This window comes from Molossus molossus, unplaced genomic scaffold (genome assembly GCF_014108415.1).
Source record: "Molossus molossus isolate mMolMol1 unplaced genomic scaffold, mMolMol1.p scaffold_m16_p_19, whole genome shotgun sequence".
In the NCBI taxonomy this organism is placed as follows: Eukaryota; Metazoa; Chordata; class Mammalia; order Chiroptera; family Molossidae; genus Molossus; species Molossus molossus.
Genome location: NW_023425354.1, coordinates 18,505,285 through 18,526,103, shown reverse-complemented (window position 1 = coordinate 18,526,103; position 20,819 = coordinate 18,505,285). Strand labels below are relative to the sequence as shown.

The 20,819-nt window shown below is 39.3% G+C and overlaps 1 protein-coding gene across 3 annotated transcripts in view; it reads left to right on the top strand.

The window, feature by feature from the left end:
* The window catches only part of SYNRG (synergin gamma), a 60,538-nt gene extending 40,161 nt beyond the window's left edge, over positions 1-20,377 (top strand). The window contains exons 15-22 of one of the 3 annotated variants that reach the window (XM_036267958.1): positions 5,576-6,169; positions 7,264-7,427; positions 8,526-8,579; positions 9,084-9,180; positions 11,074-11,222; positions 18,054-18,164; positions 18,520-18,555; positions 19,839-20,377. In XM_036267958.1, coding sequence (XP_036123851.1) covers positions 5,576-6,169; positions 7,264-7,427; positions 8,526-8,579; positions 9,084-9,180; positions 11,074-11,222; positions 18,054-18,164; positions 18,520-18,555; positions 19,839-19,970 — 1,337 coding nt within the window. In that variant the 3' untranslated portion in view covers positions 19,971-20,377. The remainder of the gene's footprint in view (positions 1-5,575; positions 6,170-7,263; positions 7,428-8,525; positions 8,580-9,083; positions 9,181-11,073; positions 11,223-18,053; positions 18,165-18,519; positions 18,556-19,838) is intronic. The other 2 variants (XM_036267959.1, XM_036267960.1) reach the window with 2 other exon arrangements.
* The last annotated feature ends 442 nt before the right edge of the window (positions 20,378-20,819 follow it).

Sequence of the window (20,819 nt, the reverse complement as noted above, 5' to 3'; positions counted from 1 at the left end):
TTGTAGAGCACCTTATCTTTCCAGCTTCAGAATGTATTGTGAAGCCGTTTTTAGTTGTTTTTTACTTAGTCCATGAAGCAAGTTCTTAAAACGACTTTAGAGGATGCCTCAGACAAAGTAGACTTTAAACACTTTCATTTTTAAGAAAAGAATTCTTGAAAAACCCACAAAAGTTAACAAGAATAGGCCAAATGTGGAAAATATTATTTTTCCATTTTATTTTATTTATTTTTGGTGCCCCGACCAGGGATCAAACCTGCAACCTTGGCACACCAGGACGACATTCCAACCAACTGAGCTCCCTGGCCAGGGCTTTGTTTTTATTTTATTTTATTTTTTCAATTTTAGAGTATATAATAAGAGCAAAAAAAAATCTTGGGAATTTTATTATTTTCAGATCAGAAACCCAAGACCAATAAAAAAAAAACCCTTGGGAAAAATAGGTTGTTTCAATGGTTGAACATTTTTTTCTTACAATTTTAGGCTTTAATTCTTTGTTCTTTTTTGAAATTTGAGGCAGAAAGGAAATTAAACCATTGAAGATGAGGATTTTTAATAGGATTCCTGACAGATAACATGTACTATCTGAAATATGCTATTTGAGAAAGAAAAAAGTTACATATTAAAGTTTAGCTTAACTCTAAGAAAAGCTGGGCCTGCCACTTAAAATATGTATTCCAGAGCTTAATGCTTTATTTTATTTTATTGTTGAAAGTATTACAGATGTCCCCCTTTTTTCCCCATTAACCCCCTCCTCAGAGAATAATGTTTTAGAAAGTTGAATAATACTTGGTTTCAAAACCTTGTGTACTGCAAACAAATTTGGACAAAAGAGGTTTTGGTTTAGTCTTCATTTAGAATGATAATACCAGGTGCCCTTTATTTAGGATTTTCTGGCACTGTGTTTAAGACCAGTCTTGTGGTAGCTTTGGCTAAGAAATTCCTTTGTCAATGGAATTATCTAATGCTAGTTTGGTCCATCTGAGACTGTTTTATTTTAAGTCCTTTCTGCATTAATCTTAGTAGGCCGTAGAAAGTAACTGAATATAACTGTGTGTAAAACAATCACATGCACAAATTGAACAATCTTTCTCGAGTAACATTTACTTTTAGGGAGGAAGTTGTAATAATGTAAACTTACAATAACGACTTAAAGAATTGTATGCTATAGGTTTAAACAAACAAACAAAAAATACTGTTTTGTTTCCCCAATACCAAGTTAAGTAAGCTATGGTTAGTGCTTGACTTCATACATCAGTGCCTGAGAAATTGTACAAATGTATTTTTTATTCTACAGTCACTCTATTCACATTAAAATCCCTGCTGATTTTTAAAAGTAGCAAATGAACACGTAGAAGACATTGGCAATATCAAAGAAGCTGGGCTAAATCCTAAAATAACTCAAAGAATTAAATTATTTAATTTTTAAAGAGCTTCTTCTAGCTTTGTTTTTCCATCAATTGTATACTTATAAGTTGTTTTGAAAAGTGCTGGCCCATGAGTCATTACAAAAGAGTGGGAAGTTTCTACGCCGATTAGAAAACACTGGAAGGCAATCAAACAGCAGCATTTTCCTGTTTTCCTCAACACCACCTATCAGGGTGTCTGAGATTTATAGGACACAGTCAGACCTGGTTTTATAATTAATAGAGGATATGCATATAACTGATCTTAGAGGGTAGAATAGGGCCAGGGTGGAAAGAAGTTAAAATGTATAAATATTTCATGGTTTGGTAAATGAAATTTGGATTAAGTCAGTACTGGAAATGAAAAGATATTTAATTTTTTCAGACTCTTCCTGAGTCCATTGAATATTTTCATTGCTATATACAATGCTAGGGAACTGTGGAATTTGCACATGTGTCTCTTTTCTTCTTTTCCAACCCCCTTTTTCAAAAGCTTGTAGCTCTTAATCACCTGGGCATATGCTTACATCTTTAGAAAATGTCCATGGGAATTGGTATGGCCTCTGTGTCCTCTAGTGGCAGCTCACATTCTTTGTTCCAGGAAATGCCTTTTTTTCATGTACAACATTGATTCAGAAGGGATTTCAATGACGGTTATGGAAGAGGCTGATAGGGTTACTTACTAGCATAAGCAAGAAATCTGTCCATGATTTGAGATATAGGATGAAAAGCAGATTGTATAGTTTATTCCTTTGGCCTTTGTAATAGGACATTTTTGATTGCAAACAAATACGTGTATTAAAACACACAATTTGACCTATTATCTGTGTGCTGTTGCAGATCAACCGAGGTCAGCCTCTTTCTCCAGTGGAATTAGAAATACAGTAGTGATTCTTTGTTCATTTTATTGCATCCATTCGGTTTTCTTTTTCCTTTTTCTCTTTCAATTTTCAGAATTCAGCTATCAAATTGAAAACCCATCTGTAGCAACTTCAGTGATTACAAAATAAACTGTGGGTTATTTCATATTATTTTTCCAGATAGAACTTCCATCACTTACGTTGTAGGTCTTACAGAATCTTTAATTATTTTTTAATATGTTTTCATTGATTTTTGTTAGAGAGAGAGATAGAAACATCGATGTCAGAGAGAAACATCGATCGCCTGCCTCGTGCACGCCTCCCACTGGGGATCGAGCTGGCAACTCAGTCATGTGCTCTGACCAGAAATCGAACTGGGACCTCTCTCAGTCCTTGGGAGGATGCTCAATCCACTGAGCCACACTGGCCAGGCCAGAATCTTTAATATTTTTAAGACCACCATACAAATAGATATAATTTGACTGCTAAGAAAATGTAGAACCCTTAACATGGGAAATGAATTTTCTTGGTTTAATCTACCCTCAGTAAACTGATTTTCCCCATTTTCCTCTAAAATGGCTTACTAATATTCACTATGCTGGAAATACTAGTCTGTTTTTTATATTGTTTATAAGTGCTAAGGTTTAAGAATACAATGTTCTCACATTCCTATGTAATATTAGTTTTAGTACTTCCTTATGCACATGTTCAAATGAATTGCACGTTAGTAAATTATGTTTTTATACTATAGTAACCAATAAATAAGCAAAGTAACATTTAAAAATCAACCTCAAGGCTAGATTTTAGTATACCTTATATGTTTATTCTTCATTATTTTTTAAAATATAAAATATAAGATTTGTTAAAGACTGGTAGTATTATAAAAATACTTTTTCAGCTAATATAATCCCTTATTTCTTATAATGCCTTCTACATGATTATACTACAGTCATTTCTGTTTAAAAAAAAACACAAAACAAAACCTTGTTGCATAATTGCACAAAAGAGTCTTTTTATTGCCTTAGAAACTTGGTTGTGATGTTTGAACTAGAGCTTAACTTTTCATTAAATTTATTTTTGGTCTTTAGAAAAATTGCTACTCTTTTAATAGATGAGATTCTAGGAGCAGTTCATAATATAGCTTCCCCAAAGAGCTTCCTGGTAGGGTCTAATAATAAAAATATCTGTATTGTGAAACATTCTTCTGAATATACTCCTGGAAGACTAGTCTTGTGTTTAACTGCATCTGCCTCCTGATTGAATTTCACCTCACTTGAGTCAGGGTACTTTCTGATCCCTTTAAGTAGTGGGGAAAACAGAACACTGCAGCCAGAGACTAAGAAAGCATTTTTGCCTAAAGCTTTTTTCATTCATTTGAAAGTATATATTTCTTCCCTGAATCATTTTTCCTCCTGTTTAATAAGCCAAATTTTAAGGGAACTATTTGCATTGCAGAATTTTAAAATATAATTTTTTGCTTGACAGTTATCTGCTTTTCACTGGTTAGGGTATTGAATTTTTATTATTAGTGTAGTACCTTTTCCTAATAGGGTTTAAAGAGAGAGAGAGATGTGGGGTACACACATGTGGGGGTTAGAAGGGCTGTGGAACTGTCAGGAGTCCCTTACCTATGCAGTACTGCTGTGAAACAAAGACAGAATGCACTGGGGTTGGTTCACCTGTTGACTTAATTATGAAAATCTGGGTCACAAAACTTTTGAGCATTTTCATTATAAACCATGTGGTTGTCAGGGAGGGAGTGTTTATGTGGCCTTATGTGGCCTTCTTGCCTTGTGTACAGTGACTAAAATGAAACTAAAACACATGTTAGCCAGACTGAATGGTCAGTGCCGCTGAAAGGTGGCCTCTCCACACGCTGTCTTGTACAGTGTTATTGAGCCTTGGTTGGTTTTGATTTTCAAATATGGGCAAATATGGACTACTAAAATGATGAGTTAATATTTTATTTTCACTTTGAAATAATTTCATTTTAGGCCCTAAAGTAGCAACTAAATGTCAAACTGAGGCTGGTGGCAACTATACTGTACAAATATTGCTATTATATATTGCTGACCAGGCCCTGGATCCTTTACACACATTATCGTTAATTGTCACAACACAGCCCTTCTAAGTACATCATATTTTCATCTTACAGATAATAAACCAAGGTTAAAAAATGTTAAATAGCTTGCCTAGTGTCACACAAGTAGTAGGTGGTAGGGCTGGGAGTTGAATCCAGGTCTGCCTAAATAAGAAACCTACATTCTTTCTGCTGTTTTATGTTACCTCTTAAATTATTTAAACATATATTAAGAATGTAAAACGAGTCTTTTGCCCTAGCATTTCTTTCTTTGCTTTCTTCTTTTCCTTTCCTTCTTTTTTTTTTTTTAATGGAGGGCTTGACACATAGTTGAAGGAGAAACAGGAGCTCAGCAGGACCCAGACCTTTGACTCTGTCTTTTAGGGTCTAACGTAGATTAGATTGATTTTTCTTTCCTCATACTCCATCACAGCAATAGTGATGTCCATATTGACCAAAATAACAACTAGGTAAGTAACTGCTCAATTAAAATCTCATATTTGGGCCCAGCCAGTGTGGCTCAGTGAATTGAGTGTCATCCCAAGAACTGAGAGGTTCCGGTTCCATTCCTGGTCAGGGCACATGCCCAGGCTTCAGGCTCGATTGGCAGGAGGCAGCCAATCAATGTTTCTATCTTTCTCCCTTCCTTTCTCTCTAAAAAAGCAATAAAAACATATATTTTTTTTAAATTCTCATATTTGGCCTGGCTTGACACAGAAACTCCTAATAATTGATTAAAAGTTAAGTAACATTATTTTCATTTTAGTTTTGAGAAATTGTTAATTTTTAATTAGCTTGTCATGTAAATTTGACATGACCATGTTTTAAAGGAACATTTTCCAACAAAGTCAAGGTAAAAGATGTTTTAGGCAGGGACTATTGTAAATACATTTTAAAGTTTATAAGTGAACAGTTTATTAAATGACTTTATTCTCATATGAAACAGTATATACATTGGTAGATGAACCTGTCTTTTTTAAGTAAGGCTTATATTAAAAAAATGTTCTTTGTAACTAAATATAGATGACAAGTCAAGGCTAATGTGGGTTTTTAAAGATCAGATGTTACAGCTCAACTCTTTTAATTTTAGTACAAGCTCTAAATTTAGTTAACTCCAACATAGGATAAAGAGAATCAAATATGCTAGACATTTTGCTTCTGCAGAGTTTAGGGCATTTTGCCTAAATCGTGAGCTTGCCTCTAATTGTGGGGTCTTATTTCCCTTTCAGATATAGAGGACTTAAAATATGCTGCTTTTGGAACCTGCAGTAGCAATTTTGCAGTGAGCACACTTACGAGCTCTGACTGGGCAGACAGGGATGATGCATCTCAGGGCAGAAAATTCTCTCCATTTGTCCTCTCAGCAGGAAGCAGATCCTCCTCAGCTGCCTCAGTTTTTCAAAAAAAAGAGACTTCATTTGGCAGTTCTGAAAACATCACCATGACATCTCTGTCCAAAGCCACACCCTTCGCAAGTGAAGATGCTCTTCCAGAGACTACCTTCCCCACTTTTGCCAGTTTTAAAGATGTGATTCCTCAGACCAGTGAGCAAAAGGACTATGAAAGCAGGGACTATACAGATTTCACAAGACAGGACCTGCCTACAGCTGAACGGAGCCAAGAGGCCCCGTGTCCAAGCCCCGCTTCCAGTAGCACTTCTCACGACACCCCCAAAGAATGTTCCGATGACTTTGGAGAGTTTCAAAGTGAAAAGCCCAAAATCAGCAAATTTGACTTCTTAGTGGCCAATTCACAAAGCAAAATGAAATCCAGTGAAGAAATGATCAAAAGTGAGCTGGCAACCTTTGACCTTTCTGTTCAAGGTGAGTAGCTTTCAACATAGATTTTTTACTGTCATGGTTTTTTCCACTAAGTCACACCCTTCGCAAGCGAAGATGCTCTTTTACCACTAAGGTGTTAGATGTTCTTTCTTAGAATAAAAAGTTGACCCCTGGTTTAGCAGGATATAGATTTTCCAGTGTTTGAAATCAGTCTATTACAGATGGCTATTTAAAATAAAAAAGGTTTCCCTGAGACTGAACTGGAGTCAAACCAGTATCCCTCAGGTAACTGCTTTTTGGGCTAGGCACCCAGTCTGTTCTTCCTTAGCTCGTTTACTTAGAGGTGTGCTGTGTTCAAAGTGCCAGAGAAATAAATTGATTTTATCCACTTGTGGGAAAGTTAGCTCTGCTCTTGTTCCCTGGCTCCATCCTGTATGTTTTCATCCAGAGGCTGCAGTGTTGTGGCTGTAGATCTGGATCCAGTCTGCAGACCTGTTTTATTGACCCACGAAGTAGGTTTTTTAATGTGTGAAGCAGTTACCAATAAGTAAAAATCATGTGATTTCACAATCTGGATTTCTAGCTTTTCTTAAAAAGTAGTATCTGGCAATACTAGGCCACCTCTAATCGATGGGCTGTGCTCCCCCCAGAGTCATAGTCCTGGGTACTTCTATGTTCAGTTGACTTATTCATTTACTTTGCTTGTCTGCTCTCTGAAAGTATTTGAGTTTGTCCCTTCTGGTCTAAGCCCATGTTAACAGAAGGGATCATTGGTTTTTATTGGATTGGGGAAGCATGGAAGAGATTGGTGCAAATCCATAACTGAGAACTGCAAAAGCAGCACAACTCTGACACTCTGATATTTAGAAAGACACTGTAGTCCTCCAGACTGCAATGATTCTGCACTAAGAATTATGATGATTCAGGGAAGGGTAGTGGAGAACATTAAAGTCAGGGAAACCAAGCAAGAGAGAACAATGGGAAGGATTCAACATGTAGCTTGCCAGACAGATGAATGAGGATGGTGTTTCTGAATGCCTCATGACATAAACAGAAGAGGGTCACATTAGCAAGAGCCTCTGCTTGACCTAAGCTGAGTAATCAAAACCTTTAACTCTGCCATCCTCTTCTCCCAGGGTCACACAAGAGGAGTTTGAGCCTTGGTGATAAAGAAATAAGCCGTTCTTCTCCGTCTCCGGCTTTGGAGCAGCCTTTCAGAGACCGCTCCAACACTCTGAGTGAGAAGCCCGCTCTGCCTGTCATCCGTGACAAGTACAAAGATCTGACAGGAGAGGTGGAGGTGAGCAGGGTAGTTTTCCACAGGGGCCAGATAAAAGACCAGCTGAGCACAGAGGGTCTCGAGAAAAAAATGCTTGCAGCTTTCACATGTGACAGAGTCACAAGATACCAGACAAAATATGTAGTTAAAGAGAGAGAATGGTGATATTAGCCTGGATGGAAATATATCCCAGATGCGGCATCCACTGAAAGTAAGTAGTGACCTGAAAACTGAAATTATTCATGGGACTACACAAGGAAGGACATGTTTAAGGAAATTCTTTTTGAGCACTTAGGCTATCATTTCAGTGAATATTAAAACATAAAAAATGGCCTTGGGTGGTTTGGCTCTGTGGTTAGAGCATCGGCCCATGCACCTAAGGGTCTTGGATTCAATTCTCAGTCAAGGGCATGTACCTGGGTTGTAGTAGGTTCAGTCCCTGGCCCCAGTTGGGGTTGTGCAGGAAGCAACCGTTTGATGTGTGTCTCTCACATTGATGTTTCTCTCTCTCTCTCTCTTTCTCCCCCTTTCTCCCTTCCATTCTATCTTTATCTAAAATGCAATGGAAAAATATCCTTGGGTGAGGATTAAACAAAAAATAATAATAATAAAATAAAAAATGGAGGAAAAAGGGAAAATGTTATGAATCTTCTATTTATGTTTGCTGTATCTTAGTCTTATGCTGTCTTCCTCGTACAGCTAACCCTTAACCATTCTTCCCCCACCCTTGTTGTCATACACACGCATGTATGTGTATGTACACAAACACACACAGAATTGTAACTGAGGAAAGCCGCTGGTTTGATATGGGTTCTTGTAGTAGACATCTGTGTGGTGAGTACCTATAAAGAAGTGTATGCTGTCACTAGAACAAATGAGGTGACATTTGTAGAGAGGAGCTGCTATAAAACATTTCCCTCAGATCCACAAGGCATGTGCTTAGAAGTTACATTTATTAGTATTTTTAAATAGTCATTAGTGGGTTCTTAAGATAAACTGTACTTGAACTAGAGTAATTTTAATAAAAAGGAAAATCTTCCATTACCCTCTGAATTGATAGTTATAAATAGAGGATTCCAGACTTGCCCTTCTAACCCAGTTCTTTTTATAAAATTCCAGGAAAGTGAAAGATATGCATATGAATGGCAGAGATGCCTGGGGAGTGCCCTCGATGTGAGTATGTCACTTTTGTGGTCACCCGTATGCAAGTGCTGTCCTCTGTCATTTTGCCTTCTCCTTAGTTCACTGGAATGGACAGAGGCAGAATTGAAGAGGGCCCTACCTCAGTATACAAAGTGAAGCTCTATGGAAAATCATACATCTTAAATGAGGCTTCTTTCATATTTGTAATAGCAGATACTGGCTTATTTGTCAATTGTGCCCTCATCTGTCACTGTGCTTAAAATAATAACAAAGCGATATCATTAACTCTGCCTGAATTAAAATAATATTTTAGCTAAAGAACCTCTATCTTTCCACTTCCAAAGGAATGGAGGGTTGTTTCTTCAAGGTTAAAATTAAATTCTCAGATTTGTTTCAGCATAGTCATGTACATGCATCAGTTAGTCAGGCTTTTTCACACCTCCTGGCTTTTCCGTTGGGTTTTCTACCAATACTCAATTGATTTGCAGTGACTTCTCTTGATTATTTAAAGTGATGTGATTTCATTTCTTGTAGGTCATTAAGAAAGCAAATGATACCTTAAATGGAATCAGTAGTAGCTCTGTGTGCACAGAAGTAATTCAGTCAGCTCAAGGCATGGAGTATTTATTAGGTATGTTCTTTTATATTTTACTTATTCAAAATCATGACACTTTGAAATATTTTTATTTTTTTTCCTTATGTTAAAATTTTAATCTGGGTCTCTCAAGTTTCATAACATTTTACTAAGTAGCATCTGCATTTGTCCATAACACACTTAAGTCATAGGCAGAAAGTATTCTTTGACTATTTGACTTAAAGTCTCTATGGCCAAGTTTCCCAGTCCTTGTTATAATATAATAGCAACAATGTAAAATTACACCTATGTTACTGGTTTACCAAAGAGAGTGAACTAGATGCTGCATTAAAATGAAATCATTTGGTCTCCAGTCAGTGCCTCACCATGCTCTGTCAATTCTTCCTCTATACCCCTTAATAACATCACAAATTTCCTTAACGTCCTGGCCACATCCAACTTGAAGCCTCAATCTCTGTCCAGTTCAGTGTTCCTTCCACCCCAAGCTTAGGCTTAGCCTGTGGTCAGAGCCGCAGGCACTGGACCGTAATCATTTTCAGATCTTTACTCAAATGTCACCTTCTAAGTGAGGTCTTCCCTGACCCCCCTTACTCAACTCTGTCCCCTCTCCCAACCCTGGCACTTCTCTCTCTTTCCCTGCTTGTTTTTCTCACTAATGTCATCACCTTTTAATATCTTATATGTTTACTTATTGTTCTGTTTATTATCTGTCTCCCTCCACTAGAATGAACTTCCAAGAGGGGAGGGATTTTGGCCTGTTATGCTCACTGCTATGTCTCCAACAGGTAGATTAGTGCCTGGTATATAATAGTCACTGAAGAATATTTGCTGGGTGAGTGGATAGTGAAGGGATATAGTCTCTTTTTCTCCTGCCACCTCACTCTAGTTCCTTTTTCCCACCCAGATGGGCACAATTCTACTGCATAAACAGACGTTCACCAGGTAACAGGCTGCCTGTCTTTTTCTCTAGTAGTTTCCTAGTGTCTATGAAAGATTGTCTTAGAAGCCCCCTCACTTGGCTGAGGTAGGCAATGATTCCTGCCCTTCCCCTGAGAAAGGAAGAGGAAAAGTCAAAGGGCTGATAGTGTACCACTCTGAAGACCCCCTGGAGTTCTCCAGTCCTATCCTATAGAGGCTGGGTTAAAGGCTGGGGATGTGTCTGGTGGCTGTCCTTAGAATGTAGAGATACTTGGCAATTATCAGCCTTACTTGAAGAGTTCAGCCACAATTCAGAGACCACAGGAAAAGAACTGTTCTGAGTCCTGTTAAGTGTATGAAAGATACATGAAACCACAGTGTGTAAACCATTGGGCATTCATAGGAGTGAGATATTTCTTTCTTTTCTTTTAATCACCTTTTAACACACTATTTTAATTTTCTTTTAATTACTTTTTGATGATATTGATATTCAGATTCTTTTAAACCTTTAATATTTCCATTTTCAGCAAGTTTAATGGCATTTCCCAAATTCATACAGATGGACTCCTAAAAAAAGTAAGGCAAAAAAATAGCTAATACTTGCATAATGCCCACTGTTCTATGGACACCATTCAAAACCTTTTATAGTATTAACTCATTTAATCCCCTCAATTATCCTTTGAGGAGGTGCTATTATTAACCCAGTTTCACAGAAGAGGAAATTGAGGCACACAGAAGTTAAGTAGTTTGCCCAAGGTTATACAGCTAGTAAGTGACAGAGCTGGGATTTGAACCTAAACAGTGTAGCTCTAGAGTTTATGTTCTTACCAGTCAGTTATACCGAAGCATTGGAGATGGTTGGTCCCAAGGAATAGTACATTCACCTCTGTCCGGATGTAGTTCTATACCTCTGTCCAGATGTAGTTCTCAACAAGCAATAATGCTACCTTGTCTGCTTGTTTTTTTCTCTACACTTTCAACACCTAACTCTCTACTCTCTCACCCTGTCAGGAGTTGTTGAAGTGTACAGGGTGACCAAACGTGTGGAGCTGGGGATAAAAGCCACTGCAGTGTGCAGTGAGAAACTGCAGCAGTTGCTTAAGGACATCGATAAAGTATGGAATAACCTAATCGGCTTCATGTCACTTGCCACACTCACGGTAAGCCCATTAGACGATTCAACAGTTGCTTTCCTTTCCAGAAACCTAAGTTGTAAAACAGTGTATGTTCCTCTGATGACATTTATTGGAGGATGAAGGTGCCTACTGTATCATATTGTTTATGTTAAAGGAAGGAGAGAACATCTGTGCGATTAGTTGAATAGTATCAGGTTAGTTTCTGTATAGCTCCCAGGAAAACATTCACCCGTAACCCATCCTTCTAAATTCAAATACACATATGCATGTTTTGCAAAGCATTGGTTTGAGTTCCTTCCTTTGTACTTCTAGTCATTTGTGTCCCCTTATGGATGTCCTTATAAAAACTTGGCCAATGTGGCTTAGTTGGTTGGGCATCATCCCATGCACTGAAAGGTTGCTAGTTCAAGTTCCCACCAGGGCACATTCCCAGATTGTGGGCTCAATCCCTGGTAGGGAGTGTGCAGAAGACAGCTGATTGATGGGGTTTTTTTGGGGTATGTGCCCCTAGCGGGAACCGAACCCGTGACTCTCTGGTCCGTAGGCCGACGCTCCAACCGCTGAGCCAAACCGGCCAGGGCGGCAGCTGATCAGTGTTGATGTTTTTCTCTCTCCCTTCCTCCCTTCATTTCTCTTTCTCTAAAAGTCAGTAAAAAAAAAAAAAAAAAAAAATCTTTTTAAAAATACTATTTTCCCTTTGGGGATGTAGTTCTTCCAAATGGACTTCTGAGGTCAGAGTGCATGACTGCACATGTATACACGTTTGCATATGTAGCTGCTGTTGCATTTATTCTGTGGCTTTCCAGAAAGCTTGGGCTATTTGACAGTACTACCAGAGGTATATAAGTATTTGTTTCTTGTCTGGCTGGGGTGGTTCAGTGGATTAAGCATTATCCCATGACTGAGAGATCCTGGTTCAATTCCCAGTCAGGACACATGCCCAGGTTGCAGGCTTGAGCCCCAGGAGGGGCATGCAGAAGGCAGTCAATCGATGTATCTCCCTCACATCAATCTTTCTCTCTCTCCCTTCTTCTCAGTCTAAAAAATCAATAAAAACATATTTTTTAAAAAGTATTTGTTTCTTTACATTGTGTTCTAATTTTTTTGTCAATTTCTTAGTTTAACAAATGTGTAAATTATTTCCTAAAGGTGTTTTTTACATTTTTTTCATTTTCTGAGAGATGCTATCCAGTATTCCAAATGATAATTTACTATTTTTATTTCCTTTATATGTAAACTGATCATCTATTTATGTAAACTGATAATCTGTTTCTTTTGACCATTTATTTATTCAATGAAATATGGTTGACCAAAGTTCATATTTGTAACAGATTTACACACACACACACATATACACACATAGGCAAACACACATATGCTAGTAAGTTTATATCAGTTATCTTTTCCTCTTCTACTCCTTTTTTACATTTTATTGGGCAAAACTATTTTATTTTTATATATTCATACCTATTCACTTTTTCTCTGATAATATCCTTTATTTCACATTAGTCAGAAATTTATCTTCCTTTCACAGCTGGAATAAATATGCTATTTTATTTTCTTTCTTATATTTAACTATGTCACCCATCTGAACGGGATTGCAGTAGTGAGGTAGGAAGCAATTCTTACTGCTCTATACTGATAGGTGGGTATCCAGCTATCCTGACATTGTGTCTTAAACAACAAATCCTCTCCCATTATGCTGCTTCTGGTTTGTAATATTAAGTTCTTAAACAGCTTAAATCATTTCCAAAATCTCTATTTTGTTCCCTTGGACCATTTTTCAATTTATAACCTAAAATCATACAGTTTGGGTAATTATTTTTTTTAAATACTGTTCTGACCAATACAATAAGAAATGAAGTATAAATATTTGAAAAGAGATAAATTATATTTATTTGGTGATATGAAATACTTCCAGAAATCTGAATTCAAAAGGTTAAATTTAATGAGTTTGGCAAAAATTTATAGCATTCTTACATATTAACAATAATTAGAAAATATAGAAATGGAAAGCTTTTTTTTTGTTAATCCTCACTCAAGGATCTTTTTCCAAAGGTTTTCAGAGAGAGAGTGGAAGGGAGGGAGGGAGAGGGAAAGAGAGAGAAACATTGGTTACCTCCCACACAACCCCGACTGGGGCTGGGGATTGAACCTGCAACCCAGATACATGCCCTTGACCAGAATCGAACCTGCGACCCTTTGGTCTGAGGGCCAGTGCTCTAACCTCTGAACCAAACTGGCTAAAGCGGAAAGCTAATTTATTTAATGTATTAAATCATTCAGGCCTTTATCACGTCTGACCGCATAGAGTTACTGATTATTTTTATCCCTTATCAGTCTCTTCTGAACACCACTACTAGACATTTCTTTCTAAAATGCAATTGATTGTGTCAGTTAAGTCTCATTTCAAATTCCTCAATGCTGTGGGGTTTTTCTACCATTGTTGGGCCTGGGAAGTGGGGAATGAAAACAAAATGAACCAGAAAGAAAATCTTGATACCAATAAATGAAATCCACCAACTCAAAAAAGTAAGAAATAAAAAAATTCCTTCAGGATCAAGTTTGAACTCCTTATAAGGTCTTTTTCATCTCTTGGACTACCCTCGCCTCTCTGTTAGATTGCTTTTCCCTCTGCACTCTGCATCAGTTCCCCCAGAAGTCATTAAAAACACCCCTTCAGTCTGAGTAGACCCCCTTCTAGTAGAGAAAAATAGCACACTTCTCTCTGATAGCACTTTCCACACTTGTTGATCATTTTGTGTTTACTTGTTTCTTGCCCATTAGCTTGTCAGCTCCTGAAAAGCCAGACTGTGTCCTCTATTTCCTCATGTGCTAACAGTGTTTGGTAGGATGTTTTACTTTTCTCTTCTACTTTTTTGAACCCTCCAATTATTTTCAAACTAGATACGCAGTTTTGTATCTCATAATTTTCATAACTGGATTAAATATTTTTAATAAATGGAAAGGGAAGATAAAGCCAGGACTGAAGTTAAGTGTACAAAAAGTATGTGCTTTTAAAGTGCTTGCATTTGCTAGCAGTGAGCTATATAGTTGACTTTTTACCCTGCCTAAGAATCAATGTAAAGAAGTTATGATCAGTTCCGTGATTCACTGTGTTCATAACATAAAAATAAACACACTACTCACAAGAAGCATAATTATTCCTAGTACTAACATCAGAAATTTCTTTTGTGGGCTGTTGTAAAGAAGAAACTAATGTAACCTACGTAATCATTAAATATCCTTTCAGTAAATAAAGCAACAGGTTTCATTGAGTAGTTTCTTATGAAATCTCTGAAGGTAGGTCAAATGACATAACTCCAAGACAAATCAGTGAAGCCATTCTTAATGTGGAAAAAAAGAGACAAAATGGTAAACTAGGAAACACAGGGCAGTGCATACAGATAGTGGACTCATGTCTTCGCTTTGTAAAGAAAACTTACAAATCAGTGAGAAATATACCAGTATCCCAGTAACAGCAGCAAAAACATGAAGTGAGGTTATATAGAAATCTTTTAACTCTTTACACTGTTGCTTTATTTTAGGTAGAATTTAAAGTTTCTTAATGAACCAAATTGCCAGTCAGCTCTTTGCTTTCGGTAGTACTAATGTAAGAGTCACTGTTTATTTTGCACCTAGAAAATGCCAGGTATTGCATTATTTGCTTTACATTTAATCCCGGTAACAGTTCATGAGGTGAGTAGTGTAATCCTCATTTTTAAAGGTGAAGAAATTGGGGCTCAGATGAAACTTTCATAAATCTGACAAATCTGGAATACAAATGCACATCATCCTTTAAAAGTCCTTTCTGCCCTGGCTGGTTTGGCTCAGTAGGTAGAGCGTCAGCCCGCAGACCAGTGAGTCACAAATTCGATTCTGCTCAAGGGCACGCACCTCGGTTGTAGTTCTTTCCTGGCCCTGGTCGGGTCTTGCAGGAGGCAACTGGTCCATGTTTCTCTCACACTGATGTTTCTCTCTCTCCCACTCTCCCTGTCTCCCACTCTATCTGATGATAAATGGAAAAATATCCTTGAATGAGGATTTTAAAAAAAGACAGCTATTACTATTCTCCAGCAAAGAAGTTCCAGAAGGCTAGTGCTGCATTGCAAGCATGATGCTTGGGCTAAGGAAAGCAGAGTACACCGTCTTAATCTCCAAATTGTGGCTCCTTAATCTTTACTTAAGCTGGAAGTTCTACTAGCAAAGTTTTATATTCCCCTTTCCTTTCTTATACACCCTTTATCCGTGAACTCAAGCTCCCTCTTGTGGTAGAAGCATATCTCCTCTAGGCACAGACTGGGCAGGAACTGAGGTAAAGTCAATCTGTTTTCTTAAGACAAGTGAATTGTTATTTAAGGTTTTATCTCGTGGATATGGGTTGAAATTTAGTAGGTTTGGAACAAAGAAAAACTCTGTCCTGGAAAACAAAACTGGTCCATCTCTGCCGTATAAAATCTATGAGAAAAGACAGGACTGTTCATTCTCCCAGCCTCCAGTCAGTTGAAAATCACACAGGCTCTTTGATTCCACTGTTATCCTCAGTATAATACAAATTCTTCTGTGCTTCTTTTCAATGTGAAGCAAGCAGTGAATTTCAGAGTACTTCCTGTTGCTGTGGCATATCAGGAGAACAGTTTATTTATTTATTTTTTTCATTCTTACCCAAGGATATTTTTCCATTTATCTTCAGACGGGGGGGTGGGGGGGTGGCATTAATGTGAGAGAGAGACATCAATTGATTGCCTCTTGCACGACTCTGACCAGGGCTGGGGACCGAACTGCAACCGAGGTAAATGCCCTTGACTGGAATTGAACCCATGACTCTTTGGTCTGCGGGACGCTCCAACCGCTGGGCCAAACTAGTCAGGGCGAGAAGAGTTTATTTTTCATTATGATGGCATTTTATCATCTTGCCAGTCTGCATAGTGTTATAGAGACAGGATCTTCATCATGTCTCTGCATGGCTTTCCTCAGTTGACAGAAGGTGGATGTGATTGGTAGAGAATGCCCTCTGCCACAAGGACGTCAGTGCATAATCCCTGGAATTTGTTACCTTATATTGTAAAGTCGACTTTACAGTTGGGATTAAATTCAGGGTTATCAGATGGGGAATTTACCCTGGATAATCCAGGTGGGCCCAGTGTCACCACAGGGATCCTTCTAAGAGGAAGGAAGGAGAGTGAGAATGAGAAGAGGTGATATGACAGTCAACAGAAAGATTGGCTGGTGCTGTGCTATTGGTTTCATTTTTTTTTTCTATCCTCATCCGAGGACATTTTTCCATTTTTTGTACAGACAGAGTGGGAGGGAGAGAGAGGAAGAGAGAGAGAGGGAAACATCGATGTGAAAGGGACACATCGAGTGGCCGCCACCCGCACGACCAACCAGGGCCGGGGACAAACCGCAACCGAGGTACATGCCCCTAGCGGGAACCGAACCCGGGTCTCTCCGGACCGCAGGCGGGCGCTCTAACTGCTGAGCCAAACCGGCCAGGGCTGTGCTATTGGTTTCAAAGGTGGAAGATGGGCCCATGATCCAGGGAATATTCAGGCGGGCTCTAGAAATGGGAAAAGGCAAAGAAGTAGATTTCCCCCTAGAATTTCCAGAGGAATGCAGCGTTGCTGACCCATTTTAGAATCCCCATCTCCAAAACAGAGCAAAAACTTATGTTGTTTAAGCAACTAAATTTGTGCTAATTTGTTATAGCAGCAATAGGGGAAATTACACAAAACATTGTATCCAAGAATGGGTACATTGTAACCCAAACCAAAAGTCTGGAATTGCTTGTGGAGCCTGTGTCTAGAACACTTTGTATCAGTCAAATTAGGCTAGGTTATGCTGCAGTTACAAACCAGACCCCCTCCCCTGCTATATGCCCATCTCAAGGTGAAGGGTTCTCTCTGCTGCATCCTTCTCACTCAGGGTCCCAGGTGCTTAGCACAAGTAACAGCTTCACTTATTAGCCACTGTTAGATTTACTCTCTAGCTAATAACTTCCACATCACTCATTCTTGAGCACTAGGACTATATAGCCATCTGTCTGCTTATGTAACGTTAGAACTTGGCTGTCCCATAGGCAGCTCTAACTCAGCTTGTACCAAACTTGAGTTCTTCTCCCTGTCCTCCACCCCAGATCTGGTTCTGCTCTCATGTGCCTTATTGCGGTAAATCCTCTCAGTTGCCCAAGCCTCCCCCCTGCTTGTATCCAGGCCTGTTGACTCTATTGCCTTGGTTGCTTTTCCATGTGTCCATTTCTCTCCATACCCCTGTTGGAGCACTACAACAGCCTAGTGACTGAGGCCCACACCTTGAAGATTGCCTCCCCAATTCACTGCCTGTACTGCAACCAGAGGGAGCTGTCCATAATACACACCTGATTGTGTTATGATCCAATTAGGGCCCTTAACTGCTTCCCAGGATAGAGCCTCAACCCCTTATGTTCCTTTCAAGGCCTCATGTTCCAGTTCCACCTCTTACCCCTTCCGTAAGTTTGGCTCCCATCCCTAGATTTCTTCCCATCCCCAATCTTTTGCTAAGATCCTTTGCCCGGGCTGCTTGTTCTACATGGAATAAATATCCTTCCCTCCCCACCTCATACATCCCACCCTTTCACCTAGCACACCCCCGTCAGGACCCAGCCAAGTTGTTTCTAAGTTCTAGGAAGAGTGTTCTCTGCCATCAGGCTCCTTTCCCCTTGGGTTGGGGTAAGCCTCCCCTCCCACCACCACCACCGCCAGGCCCTGGCACTCAGTACTTACCCTACCCTAGTAGGGCTTTCACCACACTGTTGCCTGAGACCCACCACAGCATTCGGAATTGCTGGGTTCTTACCCATTTGTCTTGTTTTCACAGCCCGATGAAAATTCGCTGGATTTTTCCTCCTGTATGCTGCGGCCTGGGATTAAGAATGCTCAGGAACTTGCTTGTGGGGTGTGCCTGTTAAACGTGGACTCCAGGAGCCGGGTGAGTCACATGCCTTCCCCTGCAGATGGCAAAGTGCTTTTCTAACATGACCTGGGGGACAACCCAGTATAGACCACTTTGCTGTACAAGGGCTGTGCCCAGAGGTGGTGGGGATTTTATGAATCCCTGAAATCTGACCACAGAAATAGACATACTCTTTCAGAAGGGTAGTGGGAAAGCTGCTGAGAGCACACATGCAGTTCCCTTTCTGGGGAGTGTGCTTTTGCATTGTGTCTACAGCACCCTGCGCACGGTGGGGTGGTAAGGAGAACAGGTTACCCACAAGGATTTGTTTGTAGGCAAGAGTCTCTGTTTTGGGGATTATGTTGACCTTATGGTTTCAACGTTATTTCAGAAAGAAGAGAAGCCTGCAGAGGAACATCCTAAAAAAGTATGAATCAATTACACATTATCTTAGTGTCTCCATCTTAATTTTGAGTGTGGAAGGCAAATCAGATGATTCCACTGCCATCCTGACCCGTTCCAATTGTGAATCTCGACTGAGTCACCTTTGTTCCCATAATGTTTGATTTAATCAACTGTCTGTGTGGATCCACTTCCGTCTTGTTTGCATGCTTGTATCTCATAATTGGCTTCTGGTGTTGTGGTTATTTTTCTGTGATGAGCAGGGTAACAGAATGAGCAACTTCTGGAAGACTGGAAGTTAGAGTAACACACAGAATGAGATTAAAGCGCTTCGAGATTTGGCCATTATCAGACAAAAACAAATAGTTTGGGTTTTAGAGTTTTATTTATTTACTTGTAGTGCTTTAAAAAGCATTCCAGGATGTGGTTGTGGTTAAGATTGGCTGGCTGTAACTCACCTATAAGCATTGCTCATTTGAAAATAGTTCTTATGTGTTTAATATCTTCATCTTTTATAAACCTTGTACCTATTTGAATTTTTTTTTAATTGAAAGTTGTTTATCTTTAAATCCTCACCTGAGGATATTTTTCCATTTATCTTCAGATAGGAAGGGAGGGAGGGAGGGAGAGACCAAGAGAGAAGAGAGAGAGAGAAAAAAAAACATTGACGTGAGAGAAACACATTGACTAGTTGCCTCCCACACAACCCTGACCAGGACTGGGGACCGAACCACAACCGACCTACATGCCCTTGACAAGAATGGACCATGTGACTCTCTGGTCCTCTGGCCGATGCTCTAACCACTGAGTCAAACCAGCCAGGGCATGAACTTTTTAATTATGTTGATTCAATTATCAGCTCCCAATGGCATGAGACCCTAAGAATTTATAATCTTTTGTTTTCTTTCATGATAGGACTGTAATTAGCCACAGAAATTTAAGGGATTACATGTGATAGTCAAATGCCAGCCTTCCAGGAAGGGCTCCCTTCAGAACAATGAGGGATAAAAATGATCGACAGCCCTTAGCTATTTTAGTTCACCATATCGGGACACCCTCCTCCTCTCCTAGACTCTGCCTTTTCTACGAAATACTTGGCCTTCTTTTGCTGAAATTGGGTTTAATGGTAAAGATATTTTTATACCTATAATTAACAGCAAAAAACTTTACCTGAATTTCTGTAGCCACCTGCTCAGCTTTTGTGTGTGTGCCAGTTTGACTTCTGTGAAAAAGTGTGCATGCTGGTTGCTGATGAGCTCTTAGGTGCAGGAACCTGACTTGCTCTACGTGTCTGTTTATTTCCGGCAGGCATTCAACTCAGAAACAGACAGTTTCAAGCTGGCATACGGAGGACACCAGTATCATGCCAGCTGTGCCAACTTCTGGATCAACTGTGTTGAACCAAAACCTCCTGGCCTCATCCTGCCTGATTTGCTCTGAAAAGCTCCTCTATGAAGTACCAGTTGGGTTATTTCTTTTTCCATCGCACCTGTGGGTGACAGGGACCGATGAACAGAATGCACGTACTGCAAAGTTCACCTCCATGAACTTATATGAAGAATTGCCCAAGAGGTGGGCAGGAAAAAAGCTGCGTAAGTTCCCGGTCATTCCTACAGACGACCTCTGCCGCCTGGTTCCCTCGGCCAGTCTTTGAGATTTGTAGTGAAATTGTCCTACCCAAACTGCATGTGGCACCAGAAGTTTGCTAACTGATCTCTAGTTCTCTTAAGATGTTATCAGATATGGACCACAATAATTTGCTGCTGCAGTATCGAAACTGTGAAGAGTTGCCATTTGAAGAAAAATAAATTATTGTTGTAGGACTGGAATTAGCAAGAATGTTTTAAGCCAGTACTTATTTATATCTAGAACACTTATTGTCCTGTGAAGTAGAGTGCATTTATCCGCATTCAGTGTGTTAATATCTGAAATGAATAAAGAGAGGAAATGGTAATTAACATGTTCTTTTTATAGAAAATATCCTGTTCATCTCCATTGACCAATGGCAGGTAGGGAAGGGCAGATTTCCCAACTTTGCTGATGCAGCTGAACCAATTCCTGCTCCTTGCTTTCATTTCTGAAACTAGCAACTTCAAGACTTTCTCTCAAAACATGCCTGGGCACTTTGCAGTAGAGAACGTGCATTTTGACAGAGGCCCAAATCCTTGAGTATCATGATGAATATCCTTCCCCTTAGCATTCACTGAAAACCTTGTTTTACCTCATGACTGTGAACATGTTATATTTTTCTGACAAGATTTGGAAAGTCAGCTGAATAAAATCTCTTTG